The sequence below is a fragment of the Coenobita brevimanus genome, chromosome 111 (assembly GCF_032717465.1).
Source record: "Coenobita brevimanus isolate Jiangsu-jjx chromosome 111, ASM3271746v2, whole genome shotgun sequence".
In the NCBI taxonomy this organism is placed as follows: Eukaryota; Metazoa; Arthropoda; class Malacostraca; order Decapoda; family Coenobitidae; genus Coenobita; species Coenobita brevimanus.
This window is the reverse complement of record NC_137064.1, coordinates 4,526,101-4,543,042: the sequence shown is the minus strand read 5'-3', so window position 1 is coordinate 4,543,042 and position 16,942 is coordinate 4,526,101. Positions and strand designations below refer to the sequence as shown.

General features: G+C 43.5%; 1 protein-coding gene across 3 annotated transcripts in view; it reads right to left on the bottom strand.

The window, feature by feature from the left end:
• LOC145417897 (centrosomal protein of 76 kDa-like) overlaps positions 1-16,942 on the bottom strand; it is a 76,159-nt gene that overhangs the window by 50,377 nt on the left and 8,840 nt on the right. For all 3 annotated transcript variants that reach the window (XM_080286516.1, XM_080286515.1, XM_080286517.1), the window contains 2 exons: positions 15,576-15,777; positions 3,429-3,570 (listed from right to left, as the gene is read on the bottom strand). In XM_080286516.1, coding sequence (XP_080142642.1) covers positions 3,429-3,570; positions 15,576-15,777 — 344 coding nt within the window. The remainder of the gene's footprint in view (positions 1-3,428; positions 3,571-15,575; positions 15,778-16,942) is intronic.

Genomic DNA, 16,942 nt, shown 5'->3' with positions numbered 1-16,942 from the left:
GCTCAATCCATTTGGAGTGCCATAATTACCCACTGAACCACCAGGTACCAATATTTGGTTATATGGTTACCACCCAGCAAAGTACATGGTTTCCTGGTGTACAGGAAACCATTTGGCTTGTCACTTATTGAAGAGTAACCCAAAGGCAGAGGGAAGAGGAAAGAATGAAGGAAAGAAAGACAGAAGAGGGAGTGTAATGTCACTCTTAGACAGAAGGACGAGGAAAGAAAGACAGGAGAGGATGGAAGGAATGAAGGATGGAGGAGAGGAAAGGGCAGATACCCAAGGGCAGAACTACATCGAGAGAGTGGATGGTGAGCACCCCCACCTACCACAAGACAAATAATGAGCTAAATACAGAGAAGAGACAACAAAATGACACATAGTGAACTACTGAACCACATTCTGAATGGATGGTAAGACAAGACACAAAACAAGATACAGAGATGAAGAGTTTTAAATTTATCTGGCCTGGATGTGACAGTTTTTGTTTTCATTTTCATTTTTAAAGGCTCCAACATGCTTGCATGTGTCGGCCTTGGTCACCTAATGGCGGCTCTCCACACTGCACGATCCCTTGCAGCCTTCGTGTTCAGTCCCTTAACCCTGAGGTCACACTTAATGACCTCGTCCCATGTCTTTCTCGGTCTACCCCTCATAACCTCACCCCCAATATTAACACTTCTCACCTTCTTCACCCAATTATCATCCCCCATCCTCTCCACATGTCCACACTATCTCAATCTACCTCTCCTCATCACAACACCAATACACTCCAGTCCCATCCTACCTCTCAACTTTTCATTCGTAAACCCAGCCCCTCCAGGCCTTGGACGCAGGGACGCACTGCACATCCACCTAATCAATGTCATTTCTGTACGTCTGAGCCGGCGAATATCTTCCTCCTTCAATGCCCAGGTCTCACTACCATACAGCATTACATTCCTAACACATGCTGCATACAAAGACCCCTTAGCACGTAGGGAGAGTCCTCTCCATGTCAGGAGAGGCAAGAGCTACCTGAACTTCTTCCAACCTCTTCTCACTCTAGCCACAGAACTAGCTCCAGCCCCTCCTCCAGCACACAAAATATCTCCCAAATAACAAAACTCTTCCACACACTCAAGAGATTCACCAGCAAGTTCAATCCTTTCACGTCTGACAATCTCCATCTGCTCACCCCGACACACTGTACACATAAAATCAGCATTATCTCGCAGTCCACCTCTGATACCACTACATCTCTTATGCACCCATTTATCACACACACCTCACAAGATGGAATTACTTCCCACGCCCTTGTGGCAAACTGCATATGGCCACTCTCCCTCGTCTTTGACAGTACCGCCACCAACCCTAGATATCATCACTTTTGTTTTATCTGCATTTACCCTTAAACCCTTGTGCCCCATACCATCTCTCCACTTCCTAAACCTTTCCTCCGCCTCCCTTTCGTTCTCTGCAATCAACACCAAATCATCAGCATACAACAATTCCCACGGGAGCCCATTTCTAAAGTCATGTGAAAGGGCTTCAAGTACCATGATAAACAACATGGGACTCAAGACTGACCCCTGATGCACAGCAACATTCACGGAAAACTCATCACTCAAATCTCCATTCACTCTTACCTGGGTGCGAGCACCCACATACATAGCCATAACCACCCTAACCAGCCACTCCTCCAAGCCATGCTTTCTCATTGCCCACTTCACCACCTCTCTAGGGACTCTGTCAAAGGCCTTTTCCAAGTCAACAAAAACAAAATAAAGATTCTTTCTCCTACCAATATATTTTTCCTGAAGCTGACGAACAATGAATATAGCATCAGTGGTCCCCCTACCTCGCATAAACCCAAACTGCATCTCATCTATATTCACTCTTTCTCTAAACATACCTTCTAAAACTCTCTCCAATACCTTCATTATCTGATCTAAAAGCTTTATACCTCTATAATTTCCTCTTTCCAGGCCATCACCCTTCCCTTTATACACAATTACAATTACACTCTTCAGCCAATCATCTGGGACAACACACTCATAAATAATCCTATTTATCATGTCAGTGACTAAACTCACCCCTATATCGCCTGAGGCCTTCAACATTTCGGCAGTCAACCCAGACACACCTGCTGCCTTCCCCACCCTCATCCTGCCTATTGCCTCACTCACAGCAGCAGTATCAATCAAAGGCCAAGGGCCAGACACTGGATCTGCTGGCTCCAAACCTTCCCTGTCCTAGTCAAACTCCTCATTCAACAACCGGTTATAATGCTCTCTCCATGCACCTTTAATATCCTCACTGTTCACCACTACCCTTCCTTCATCATTCTTCACACACTGCTCACCTATAATATCCCGATTATCCCTCTTCACTTGACCTGTCACCCTAAATATCATATTTTTCCTTTCCCCATGATTTAGGTTATCAAGTAATAGTCTCTGTGACTCAGACTTTGCCCTGTATACCTCTCTTCTAGCCCTACGCTTGGCAGCCAAATATTCCTCTTTGCTACCACCCTTCTTCCATTCCCAGAAAAGCCTTCTTTTCTCCTTAACTGCAGCTTCTACACCCTCATCCCACCACCAAGTTATTTTATGTCTTGGTGGTCCTCTTGTCCAACAGCATGTTACATCAGTAACTCTCATGAAATTGTTCTTGAGGGCTCTGTACTGTTCATTAACGCCTCTGTCTACAGCTCCCTGTTCAGCCACCACTCTCCTCAATTCGCTATAGAAGGCATCCCTTACTACTTGGTTTTTCAGCTTCCATATTTTCCTCCTAGGTACGTAAGTCCTCTTTTTCATCACTTGTTCTTTAAGCACCATATCACAAATCAATGGTTTGTGCTACTGTACACACTCCTCGCTTCCTATAACTTTAACATCCCTCACTAACCTATCAGCCCTCCTAACCAGAAAATAATCTATCTGACTGCTATTTCCCCCAGACTCATACGTAATTAACCTACTGTCTCTTTTCCTAAAATATGTGTTGCACACAATCATGTCCGTTGCCTCCCCAAACTCGAGTATCCTTTCCTCTTCTGCATTCCTTAGACCATATGCACATCCCCCATGCACTCCTTCATAACCTTGTGCTGCTTCACCTACATGACCATTTAAGTCCCCTTCCAAAATCACTATCTCATCATCCCGCATACCACCCACTACATGTATTAAATCATCCCAAAATCTATCTTTTTCTGCTTTATCCAATCCTACATGTAGAGCATATGCCGATATAATCGGCAGGTAAAAAACAACCAAATCAGCACACAAAAACTGTCAAAAAAGATTTGCAAAATGCAATGAGCTCAATGTGGACTGATAATACTGGAGACTTGAGTTGCAGAAATGGCAGTGACAGTCATGGAGAGGAAAGTGATGGTGACAGAACAGAGTGTAGCTCATCAAAACAATGCTAACCTTTGATTTAGTAACGTCATTCGCAGCTGTAGTGTCCTGGGTGTGTGACCAGCAGTTGTGCTCTCTGTTTCAAGATGGTCAACGAAGGCACGTCCACCTATCACGTGTATATATAAGTACCGGTGTCCTGTCTCAAGCTGTTCTGAAATAACAATGAACAATCTGAACCAAATTTTTTTTTTTTTCTGCATACAAAAACACACCATGATACTCAAAATCTGAATGACACAATGGACAATTTTATAATTTTGTATACAACTGGGGTATGTTGTAATGCAGTGGTTAAGAGGTACACTACTGATTGGAAGCTCCTGGGCTCCAGCTGCAAATTTTATAGACAGCTATTTAAAGATTCAAAGTACTGAAGAAAAATAAAATGTTCTAGATGAATATACACAGAGGACAGAGGAAGTTATAATCAAGGAACTGTTGGAAAAGGATAGACTTTGAAAATCTGTGGATGAGAGTGTGTAGTGCTGTGGTGCTGTGATGGTGCAGACTGGTATGAAAGGAGCAGCATGGCAGAATGTGACAGTAAATGAACAGTGAAAAAGTAAAGGAAGAAGTGGATGGAATGGATGAAAGAAAAGAATTCAAATGAGTGAAAGAGAGAGTATGGAAAGCACAAGAGTTTTACATTCATCCATCCCTTGCCAGACGCCTCAATCCTGTAAGGGGTGGCCACAAACAAATCATCTCCATGTCACCCTGTCCCCAACTATTTCACTGTCCTCCCCCTAGTTCACACCCTCCTCTTTCATATATCTCTCCACTCCATCCCTCCATCTCATTCTTCGCCTCCCCCTCCCTCTCCCCCCCTCCACCTAATTTGCATACACTTTCCTTGTTAATCTCTTGCTCTCCATCCTTTCCACTTGGCCATATCCCCTCAATGTATTAGTGAAGAGAAATGTTAATAATTAATTATAAGAAAAATTACTGTACATTCTCTGAATATAGCTAGAAAACTGTTTCAGAAAGATGCTGACGTTGTTTTTCAACCCCAGTCGTCTTAACTGCTGGCAAGCAACCACCCGTGCAGGGTTGTCCTTTGCAGTGAACTTATGTTCCCTTAAAGCAGACAGTGCCTCACAACAGTGAAGCTTAAGGAACAGTGTGGAGGTCTGGTTCCTGGACGGATGCCACAATTGTGTGTCTCTACCTAGTTCGCAGGGGTACCATAGCAGGCTCCATTTCACCCCATAAATTAGTTATATGGTTACCACACAGTGTTGAGTTTCCTGGGTTATAGGAAACCATTTACACTTGTCACTCAATACGGAGCCACCCAATGTGGAAAGAAGAATAATAAAAGTGAAAGGAAGAAGTGGGAAGAGCAGAGGACAGACAGAGATCGCTGGGAAAGAGAAGGAAGAAGTTGGTAGCACTACATCTAGTGCGTGGATGATGGCTGCCACCATCTACCACCTTTTGGAAAGAGATAAGAAGTGTAGGAATATATACACAAAAATCTGTGAACATGCAGGGGGGAAGAAAATGAAAGGATGCTGATAAATTGACATGTCTAGATTGGAATGGAAAGCCTTGTGCAGTACCAGCTATGGCGCACTGGGAATTTTTCTTTGTATGTGCCTTGCAAGAAAATGGGAGAAATGGAGTTCCCCCGAGCTAAGCCCTGTATTGGACTATATAGCCCCGCTAGGGTTACAAGAGCGAGCTACCACTCCCGGCACGGCAGCCCGGGCGAGGCTCAAACTCACAATCCCCCGATTACGAGTCCGGCGCGCTACCACTGTGCTACCGCGCCCCCCGTGCCTTGCAAGATATCAAAGCATCTTGGTAAAGGATCTTCCCACCCCAGTGTGAATGTAGGATACCGGGTTATGACGATAACATGCCAGCACCAACACTTATCTTTACGTTTGTGAGGTATGTCCTGCTAGATGGAAGTCCAAACAATTTTTGAGGTTTTCTCAAGCTATGGTTCTCAAAACTGATGGTAAAAGCAGATGTTCAGTAGGCAACTGGTGCCAAAATCTGTGGGTTAGCAGTATTCATCCACAAGAGTTTAGTAAACATCAAACTTATGAGGTTTTATAAATTCCTATATTCCCCAGACATTTGAGGTGACTTCAGACATTTAGACATGCATGGGGTAACTTTAGACTATATTATACTTCCAATAACTTCACTTGTAGTGCTTGTCCAGCTACTCTGGGCATGGCTTCTGTCACAAAACACACACACACACACACACACACACACACACACACACATAAATCATCATCCACACCTATCCCACCCCAAAGTGGAGTGAGGTTGGGTCCAGTGAGCTAGAAAAAAATTAACAGAATGAGATTCAGCATGACTGGTTTTGGGGATGTGCAGAGAAGGAATGCAGTGCCAGGAAACGTGATACTCGCACAGGTGAAGAAAGCTGTGAAGCGGCTGAAAAATGGGAAAGCAGCTGGGGTTGATGAGGTGTATGCAGAGATGATTAAGTCTAGTGGAAAGAGTGGAATGCAGTGCTTATTGGAGATATGAGAAAAGGCATGGATGAGTGAAACTGTGCCAGCAGTGTGGAAAAAGGCTGTGACAGTACCCCTGTACAAAAATAAAGGTGGGCAAAATGAGTGCAAGAATTATCGTGGCATAAGTTTATTGAGAGTCGTTGGGAAGGTATATGGAAGAATTATTAACGAGAAAGTAAGAGAAATATCAGAAGTCCTAGTGAGTGATGAACAGGGTGGCTTTAGGAGTGGCAGAGGATGTGTGGATTAAATATTTGTGGTAAGACACATAGTGGAGACGGCTTGTGAGAAGGACCATAAGGTGTTTATGGCATTCATGGATCTGGAAAAAGCATACAACGAAGTAGACAGGGAATGATTATGGAAGGTTTTGCACATGTACAGTGTAGATGGTAAGCTGCTAGATGCCATCAAGAGTTTTTATAATGGTAGTGAAGCATTAGTAAGGGTAAATGGGCAACTAAGTGAATGGATCACAATTGGTGTGGGTGTGCGACAAGGTTGTGTCATGTCCCCAAGGTTGTTCAATATATATATGGATGGGGTGGTGAGAGAAGTAAAAACACAAGTAATTGAGAGAGGGATGGCATTGGTAATGAATGGTTATAGATGGAATATCTCAAATTTGTTGCTTGCTGATGATGCAGTACTACTTGCAAATACTGCACAAGAACTTAGTAGACTAGTGCAGAGTTTTGGTAATATCTGTGAGTGTTGTGCCTTGAGAGTAAATGTAGAAAAGAGTAAAGCGATGGTTATTGAGAGAGAAGGTGAATCCCAGTATGATATTACAGTGAATGGAGAGAGACTGGATTGGATGAGAGAGTTCAAAATTCTAATACCTGAGTACAGTGACAGAAAAGAGAGGAAAATGTGCAAAAGAAGTGGAAAGCAGAGTGGCACAAGGAAGGAAAGTAGCTGGCGCTATGAAGGCCTTGGTAAGAAACAGAGGCTTGAGTGTTGCAGCTGCACAAGGCTTACATGAAGGAGTGGTAGTGCCAACTTTAACATATGGATGTGAGACTATGGTGTGGCATGAAAATGAAAAGTCAAGAATAAGAGCAGTGGAGATGGAACTGCTGAGGAATGTATGTGGAGCACAGAGAATGGATAGGATACGAAATGGTGTGATTCGTGAAAGATGTGGAGTGAGGAAGTCTGTGGACACCAGAATCGAAAAGAGTGTACTGAGATGGTATGATCATGTGGAGAGAATGGATAACAACAGAGTGGTGAAAAAGGTATATCTGAGCGAATCTGAAGGAGGGAGGAGGTGAGGCAGGCCAAGGAGAAGGTGAAAGGATATGGTAGATGAGTGTGTGAGGAAGAGAGGTATGGAAGTCGGGGAGGCTAGTGGACTGACAAGAGATCGAGCTGGCTGGATGAATGTTGTAAGCAGTGCACGATCAGGGATTTGTCACCCCTTTTTAACGTGACAGCGTCTGGATTAGCTCTGTCGGATAGGTTTATGTGAAGCTACAGAAACTGGTGAAAGTTTTTGGCATATCAGATTGATTCAGGATTCCAGGGGCTTGAATGATGAGTGAACGGAAGTGTGGCCTATTGGACTGGGCAAGCTTAGGCTGTCTGGACATGCTACTCCTCACCCTGCCCTAGGGTGGGAAAGGTCCGGATGATGATGATGATGACGATGAGATATCAACTGAAGTTTGCCCAACTGAACAAGCCACACTTCCAGTCACTCATCAATCAAACCTTTCCAATCCTGGTACCACCTGACAGGCCACAAAACATTCCACCCATAGCTTCACACTCACCTATCTGAGAGTGTCAATATGACACCTGTCAAGTTAAAAGAGGTGCCAAACCTTGGTCATACACTCCTCCGTACAAAGTTCATCCAGTCAGCTTGGTCACTTGTCAGTTCTCTAGCCTTCTTAGCTCCTATACCTCTCTTTCTCACACACTAATTTACCACATCTATCAACCTTTTTCTAGGCCCACCATGCCTCCTCCCATCTTTAAATTCATTCAGATACACCTTTTCACCTTACTTCACATCCATTCTCTCCACATGCCCAAATCATCTAAGCACACTCTCTTCAACTCTTGTATTCATAGACTTCCTATCTCTGCATCTTTCATGAATAAAATTATTCCTTATCCTATCCACTTTCCGCACTCCACACACATTTCTTGACAGTCCCATCTCCACTGCTCTTACTCTTGGCTTTTCATTTACATGACACACTATAGTTTTACACCAGAATGTTTAAGTACACACTAAAATTCCTTTATACAAGCCTCTCGCCAAACTGCAATAACTCAAAATACATTTATCTATCCACCTATTTCAAATGCCTTGATCTCATAAAAGGTGGCCAGAAATGAATGATGGTTGAGGGACACATATCATCTGCTCAATCAATGTAGGGCTACCCTTAGGTGACTCTATAGTGAGTGACATACAAAGTTGCTTCCTGTACACTAGGAAAACATTTAATATGCTGAGTGGTAATTGTATACCCAAACACATGTGTTCCCTCATGTCAGGTAAGTGACAAAGTGGGTTAGCAGAGTGCTAGTATCCTGCCCAGTAATATAGCTGTTGACAGACATAGCCAAGGTGTAATTAGGCAGAGAGAGATTGTAGGTGTATCGTAGATGTATCGCAGATCACAGCATCTACCAATGGTGATAGTGCTGCCCTTGTAGATAATCATAGTTCAGGAAGTGGAGATTAACATGGGCAGCTATTGATATAATCATGAGGCGTTGGAAAGCTCGTTGCGGGTTGGTGCTGCTCTGCCTCACTGGCCTCCCTGTCCATCTTGTAACATTGGTGAGGTGAGTTATGGGCACTCTTGGGTTATGGAGTTTACTGTACACAGTTATATCGAGATGTGATGGACAGCATAATGTAACATGACAGCAAACCTCCTAGCTACCCTATCTCCTACCTTCTGTCTTTGATTGATCTCTCGGGCTCTCTCCAGCCCCTTCTAACCTGAAGGGGATCTCTCAGAAATTATATACAGTTCAGTGTAAGTGTGTGTGTGTGTGTGTGTGTGTGTGTGTGTAATTCACTGGGTCGGTCAGGATCACTTGATGGTCGTGATGGTCAGCTTTTACCCTCCCGGAAGGGAGCTGAGAGCTCATATAGTCCAATCTAAGGGCAAGGCTGTGACCTTCACACACGCACACACCCGTCCCCTTGCTCAAGGGGGACAGTAACCACCCACTTCGTCAGTGAAACTTTTCACAACCTGAGCGAGGCGCGAACTCCCGTCCACCAGTTGGCAAGTGGGAACATTACCACTGCACCAGCGAGCGGTGCATGTGCGCGCGTGCATGTGCATGCATGCGTGCATGGTATCGTATGGGCAATTTCCACTTGTGTCTGGTAATTTCTATTCACGTGAGCTAGAGCTGGTTACCCACGTGTCTGAATGTCATCAAATACTTACATGTCTGGGCCACGGGTTATTAGTGGTCTGACATAGTGATGGTCGTTGAAAGAAGTGAAGTCAGTGAATGTACAGTGAGGTTGGATGGTTAGGAATTGGAAAATGTGAGTGCGTTTAAGTACTTGGGTGGTGTGATGAGTAAGGATGGACGTTTGGAGGGTGAAGTGCTTGAAAGTGTGCATGAAGGAAGAAAGGTTGCTGGTTCCTTGAAAGCAGTGATAAGAAACAGGGAAGTGAGCATGGAAGTGAAAAAGTTACTACATGACAGGATTGTGATACCAACTCTAACGTATGGAAGTGAAGCTTGAACGTTGTTGGAAAGACACAAGTCAAGAGTGAGAGCAGTGGAAATGAGTTACTTAAGAGGAGCCTGTGGAGTCACATGGAGAGACAGGCTGACAAATGAGGATATAAAGGAGCATTGTGGTGTGGATGTGGATGTGATAGGAAGCGTTAGGAGGAACACACTGAGGTGGTTTGGCCATGTGGAGAGGATGGAGGGTGAGAGACTGATGAGGAGAGTGTATGTGAGTGAGGTGGAGGGGGGGAGGGAGGGGGAGGCTGAGGATGAGATGGAGGGATGAGGTGGAGAGGTATATGAGAGAGGGGTGTGTGAGTTGGGAGCAGAGCAGTGAGGTGGCAGTGGACAGGGCAACGTGGAAGCGATTTGATTGTGGCCACCCCATACAGGATTGAGGCGTCTGGCAATAGATAGATAGATAGACAGACATTCGTAAAGGTTATATATACAGTAAAACCTCGATATAACTGACTTCAATAGTCCGGAATTTTCTTTTATTGGACTCTTGGATCTACCGGACTAAATTCCTTTATGTATAATGGAAAAGTCCGATAAAGCCAGAAGCAGTCTGGACTGCCTGACCACTTCAGCTATGTTCACCACAATAAGGTAAATAAAAGACATGTTTATCAGTGTACAGTACAATACTGTATTATTATACCATTTGATTAATGTAGTGAAGTTAAAACACAGTACATTACTGAAGTGGTAGCCAAAACAGTTTAAAAACCGTTCATGCAATCCGGACTAATGTCCGATATTTCGGAAAATGTCTGGATTAGCAGGGGGAAGTCCGGATGTCGCTTTTATTGGAATTTCGCATTTTTCGGAATGGTTTGGGCCCCAATTAGTCCGTTATAGTGAGGTCTTACTGTATATCTCTGCTAAACACTACCTTACTGCACTAGTGTTATACATGCCTATGTATTAATGCCTATAACTATTACATATTGTGCTATGACATATTAATGCCTATACAGGTACGGCAAACTGAAAAAACAAAACAAGTAAATTCAAAGCCAAAAATATATACATAGGTAAAAACAAGGGGGAATACATGGAAAATTTGCAAGAACACTAGACAGTGATCCCTTGGTTACTGAGCATGACTGGTACCATGCCTACTGCGTGATAACAAAATTGCACGATAAAGAAAGCAGAGAACCTACAGGATTTATCATATTTGTTAAGTGGGTGCATAGATGATGTAGTGGTACTAGAGGCAGACTGTGAGATAATGCTGATTTCATGCATGCAGTGTGTCAGGGAAAGCTCATAGAGATTGTCACACATGAAAGGATTGATCTTGCTGGTAATTTTCTTGAGTGTGTTGAAAAGTTTTGTTGCTTGCGAGGGATGTTATGTGCTGGAGGTGGGGCTGAAGCTAGTTCTGTGGGTAAAGTGAGGAGTGGTCAGAGGAAGTTCAAGGAGCTGTTGCCTCTCCTGACACTGAGAGGGCTCTCCCTTCAAGCTAAGGGATCTTTGTATGTGGCATGTGTTAGGAGTGTAATTCTATGTGGTAGTGAGACGTGAGCAGTAAAGGAAGTGGATATTCATAGGTTCAAACATACAGAAATGACAATGATTAGGTGAATAATGCTGTGCATCCTTGAATGCGAGACCTGGGGGGCTAGGTTTAAAATGGAAGAGTTAAGAGGAAGGATGAGACTGGAGTGTTCTGGTGTTGTAATGAGAGGTAGATTGAGATGGTCTGGGCATGTGGAAAGGATGGGGGATGAAAATTGGGTGTAGAAAGTGAGAAGTGTTAATAATGGGGGTAGGGTTGTGAGAGGCAGACCGAAAAAGACCTAGGACAAAATCATCAAATGTGACCTCGGGGACAACTGACTGAGTAGGGAGGCAGCCAGAGCTTGAGCTGCACTGACAGTCACCATTAGGTGACCAGGACCAATGCATGCATGCATGTTGGAGCCATTATAAATGAAATGAAAGTACCAGGCACTCCATTTGTTAACCCAAATCCCTTTTACAACAAGTTAGACCAACTAAATACAGTACATCCATACTCTTATGGTATCAGAAACACACATAGGCATGGTTAGGTTACTAGAATATGATGAAAATAACACAATATGGAAGGAACCCATACCATATAGAGACCTGAGATGGGCTAGAGGTAAGAGGTTCTGAATCTAGGAGGTAGAAAGTTAGAGATCTCCTCCACCAGGGATTAACTCCTTGAATAGGGCCTCATCTTTCAATTCCTCAAAGCCATCAGAAACCACAGATTTTGCAGCATCATTGTAGGAAGAAACCAGCTAAGGTACAGGATAATGATGATTTTAAATTGAAAAATGTGCAAAAATGGCTGCAATGCAGATTTTCATCTAGCAGTGATAACAAAAACTGCTATAACCAAGAGATCACGTATTAAGTAAGAATATTATATTATTTGGTTATATTAACCCCTTACCCGCGGGGATGGCTGGACCGCGCTGTGCCCCTCCTGCAGGGATAGCAGGAAATCTAGGCAATACACGATAAATTAGCTACTTCCAGGTCAATGGAAGTATCACTTAGCCTTTTCCCTTTTTTTTAAATATATATCTTTTAGTATGAGAATAGGTCATAAGGGACATTTCAATGGGTAATGAACAGGGAAAATTAGCGACCAAGTGCACGTGGGGTGTTGCCAGGTGATAAATTAGCTACTTCATGGCCAATGGCAGTATCAATTAGCCTTTTCCCTTTTTTATATATATTTTTTAGTATGAGATTAGGGCATAGGACACATTTCAATGGAAAAAGCAAATGGTAAAACCAGACCGGAGTTGCATTGCGCAGCCAGGCTGTAGCTAGGCAGGGAAGGGGGTAAGGGAGGGAAGGTGGGGAGGCGAGGCAAACACAGAAAAATGGCTAAATTGGTAACACTCGATGCGAGTACTAGCGGTATTAGCAGCACTGCCTATAGCTACACACTGGCAGTACTAACAGATGATACAAGACTGCACTTGAATGCCCGGGCGATTTAAAAAATCCTTGGATCACAGAAGTGACGCCCCCCGGTATTGTACTTACGTAATGAGTGTAACGGTAGTGACAGCCTGCGGGTAAGGGGTTAAGGTGGTGAAGTAGGTAATGAGAAAGTTTGGGATTGAGGAGTGGCTGGTTAGGGTCGTTATGGCCATGTATGGGGGTGCTCGCACACAGGTAAGGGTCAATGGAGATTTGAGTGATGAGTTTTCCATGAATGTTGGTGTGCACCAGGGGTCAGTTTTGAGCCCCTTGCTGTTTATCATGGTACCTGAAGCCCTCTCAAGTGACTTCAGAAATGGACTCCTGCGGGAGATGTTGTATGCTGATGATTTGGTGTTGACTGCGGTGAAAAGGAGACGGAGGAAAGATTTAGGAAGTGGAGAGATGGTATGGAGCAAAAAGACTTAAGAGTAAATGCAGACAAAACAAAAGTGATGGTAACTAGGGCTAGGGGTAGTACTGTCAAAGAAGAGGGAAAGTGGCCATGTGTGATTTGCCACGAGGGCATGGAAAATAATTCCATCTTGTGCAGTGTCTGTGACAAGTGGGTGCATAAGGGCTGTAGTGGTATCAGAGGTGGACTGCAAGACAATGCTGATTTAATGTGTGCAGTGTGTTGGGGACAGCAGGTGGAAATTGTCAAGTATGAAAGAACTGAGCTTGCTGGTGAGACTTTTGTGTGAAAGAGCCTTGTTATATGGGAGACATGTTATATGCTGGAGGTGGGGCTGGAGCTAGCTCTGTGGCTAGAGTGAGGAGTGGTTAGAAGAAGTTCAGGAAGCTGTTGTCTCTCCTGACACTGAGAGGGCTCTTCCTCCATGCTAAGGGATCTTTGTATGCAACATGTGTTAGGAGTGTAATTCTGTATGGTAGTGAAATGTGAGCAGTAAAGGAAAAGGATATTCGCAAGCTCAAACATACAGAAACGACAATGATTACGTGGTTGTGCAGTGTGTCCCTGAGTGCAATCTTGTGGGGGCTAGGTTTACAATGGAAGAGTTGAGGGGTAGGATGAGACTGGAGTGTACTGGTGCTGTGATGAGGAGAGGTAGATTGAGATGGTTTGGGCATGTGGCGAGGATAGGGGCGGGGCTTTTGTTTGGCGAGCCACAGCTCGGAAATGCGAGTATTTTTTCCCTTCGGCGAACAAATTTTACTCGCAAGTTGCCTTTTGGCGAGGAGAAAATACATCCACTTCAAAACCCAGTAAACTACAAAATAAGTAAAACTCACTTAAATAAACAAAAAAGCACATTGTGATCAATTATTAAGTCTTTCCTTGTCGCCACAGTGAATGTTTAAAACCTAATTATATGAGTCTAATCATGACAGTGTGTAAATAAATATACAGTATTTATTGCTCGTAAAATATTTTGGCTCGTAGTCAGTTTGGCTACTAAAAATTTATTTGGCTCATAAATCTGAAACCTTAGGAGCCAAATGGCTCGCAACCATCGGCAGTTAGTAAAAGCCCTGAGGGGATGATAACTGGGTGAAGAAAGGGAGAAGTGTTAATGTTAGGAGTAGGCTACAAAAGGTAGACCGAAAAAGACCTGGGGCCTGGTCACTGAGTGTGACCTCTGGGATAAAGGACTGAATAGGGAAGCTGCCACAGATTGAGCAGCATGGAAAGCCACCATTAGGTGACCAAGGCCGATGCATGCAAGCATGTTGGCGCCTTCAAAAATGAACAAACAAACGATTAAGGGGTTTATTTTTGAAGAATATGTATCAGACATGAGAGTTACAACTCAGTACAGTTGGCTGCCAAGGAAATGTACTGCAGCATAAACTACATAACACCACTACTCATTTTAACAAATTTTCTGGCTGAGAATTATGTTTCACCTGCCTTTATACTAATTTTATTGCTGGGCACCACAATATAAGCGTACATATACACACTACTGTTCGTATGTCTGCACTGGAACTATCGGTACACTACTATTAACAGCAGTGGCTTTATCAGTAAGCCTAACTGCCAATGTTGGTCCAGTGGTATTGTTATCACCATTAACTGTATTAGAATGGGGGAAACCAGAAAGCCCTGTACTGAAACTGGGTTAAAGGTGCAACCTCATATTTGTGAAGCTACCATTTTCTAACTCAATGCAGCACTATCTTCCAGCAATTCTACACTGGGTGACAGAAAATTAGTTTCCTGTAACCTTGGAAACCATTTACTGTGTCTGGAGGTAACCATATAACCACAAAATGGGTATCTAATGGTTAAGTGGGTTAAGGCACTCTTACAAGATGTGACCTTATCATACAAATTTAAATCAGGCATACAGTTTGGTCTTACAGATCATATAATGTCACTAAGGGGCAAGCAAATGGTCACTTTTGCCTTGAACATCTGGAGTGAATAATCTAGTCCTGAACCCTTATGCTCCTGATGGTGCAATATAGGACTGGATGATGTATGCAAAAATTTTAAATCCAGGAAAAGACTGGTACAGAAGCAGATACAGAAATTATGTGAATACTTTAAGATGAGGGGAAAATTGGGGTTGCAAGAGGCAAACTGAAAAAGACCTGGGATGAGGTCATAGAATATGGTCTAAGAGATATGGGACTGAATAGGGAGGCTGACAAACAATGTGGAGAGCTGCCATCAGGTGACCTAAGATGACGCATGCAAGCATGTTGGACTCTTTATAAACAATACGACGACAAAGTGTATAGTAATCTCATCTTGCACCATTAGGGACAGGTGGATGTAAATTCTAACAAGGCTTGTTTCTTTCAATTTCAATAATTTCTATATTCCAGTTTCCCTTATCATGGTCACATTGCACAATCCAACAAGAAATATAAAGCAGAAAGTATTGACATGATGACAACATATTAGAGGTATACACCCATTTGCTGATTACTGATGCCTTCAAAATCATACAAAATGCAATACTGTATTTGGGATTCACACCTCTGATCTTCTGGAGCAAACTACTGGTTGCAGGTCGAGTATTTGAAACGTCCTTATTTTTTCTAGCCTGCAGTTCAGTCAGAAGCATCTGCACTGCCTCAGATCCCATCAGACGCCCAACCACAGCCTCAGCAGTCACATCTGTCCCAGCCTCACCCACAGCTTCATGAATGAGCTTGTCAACTGCCGATCTTATGTATTCCTGTGTACATAATGAAGATGGATGTAATGTAGGTACTGTGATCTAAGCTGCCATCTTTTTTATGGCCAAACTATTTTTTTTTTTTTTTCCAGCTGTCAAACGTTAAAAAGCTCATCATCACCATCAGCATCTGGACCTAATTTCCCACCCTAGGGCAGGATGAGGAGTAGCAACCTCCAGACAACCTAAGTTTACCCAATTCAATGGGCCATGCTTCCATTCACTCATCACTGAAGCCCATGGAATCCTGGCTTCAACAGTTAAGTCAATAAAAATTTCACCACGTTCTGTAGCATCACATAGACCTGTATGACAGAGTCAATCTGAATGCTGTCAAGTTAAAAAGGGGTGCCAAATCCCTGGTCCACACAAAATTTGTCCAGCCACCTCAGTCTCCTGTCAGTCCCTGAGCCTCACTAACTTCCATACCTCTCTTCCTTACACACTCATCCACCATATTCCTCCACCTTCTTGGCCTACCTCGCCTCCTCCCTTCTTCAAATTCACTCAGATGTACCTTTTTCACCACTCTATCGTCATCCCTCTCCACATGATCAAACCATCTCAGTACACTCTTTTTGATTCTAGTGTCCACAGACTTCCTCACTCTGCATCTTTCATGAATCACATTCTTCCGTATCCTATCCACTCTCAGTACTCCACGTACTTTCCTTAGCAGTCACATTCCACTGCTGTCCTCTTGACTTTTCTTTTTCATGACACACCATAGTTTCACATCCATGTGTTAAAGCTGGCACCAACACTCCTTCATGTAAGCCATGTGTTGCTGCAACACTCAAGCCTCTGTTTCTTATCAAGGCCTTCAAAGCACCAGTTACTTTCCTTCCTAGTGTCACTCCACTTTCCACTTCTTTTGCACATTTTCCTCTCATTTCAATCACTGTACCCCAATATTTGAACTCTTACCAATTCCAGTCTCTCTCCATTCACTGTAACATCACACTGGGAGTCACCTTCTCTCTCAGTAACCAACACTACTCTTTCCTACATTTACTCTCAAGGCACGACACTCACTGACATCTACAAAATCTGCACTAGTCTACCAAGCTCTTGTCTGGTATTTGCAAGCAGCACTGCATCATCAGCATACAACAGATTTGAGATATTCCATTCATCACAATTCATTACCAACGCCATCCCTCTC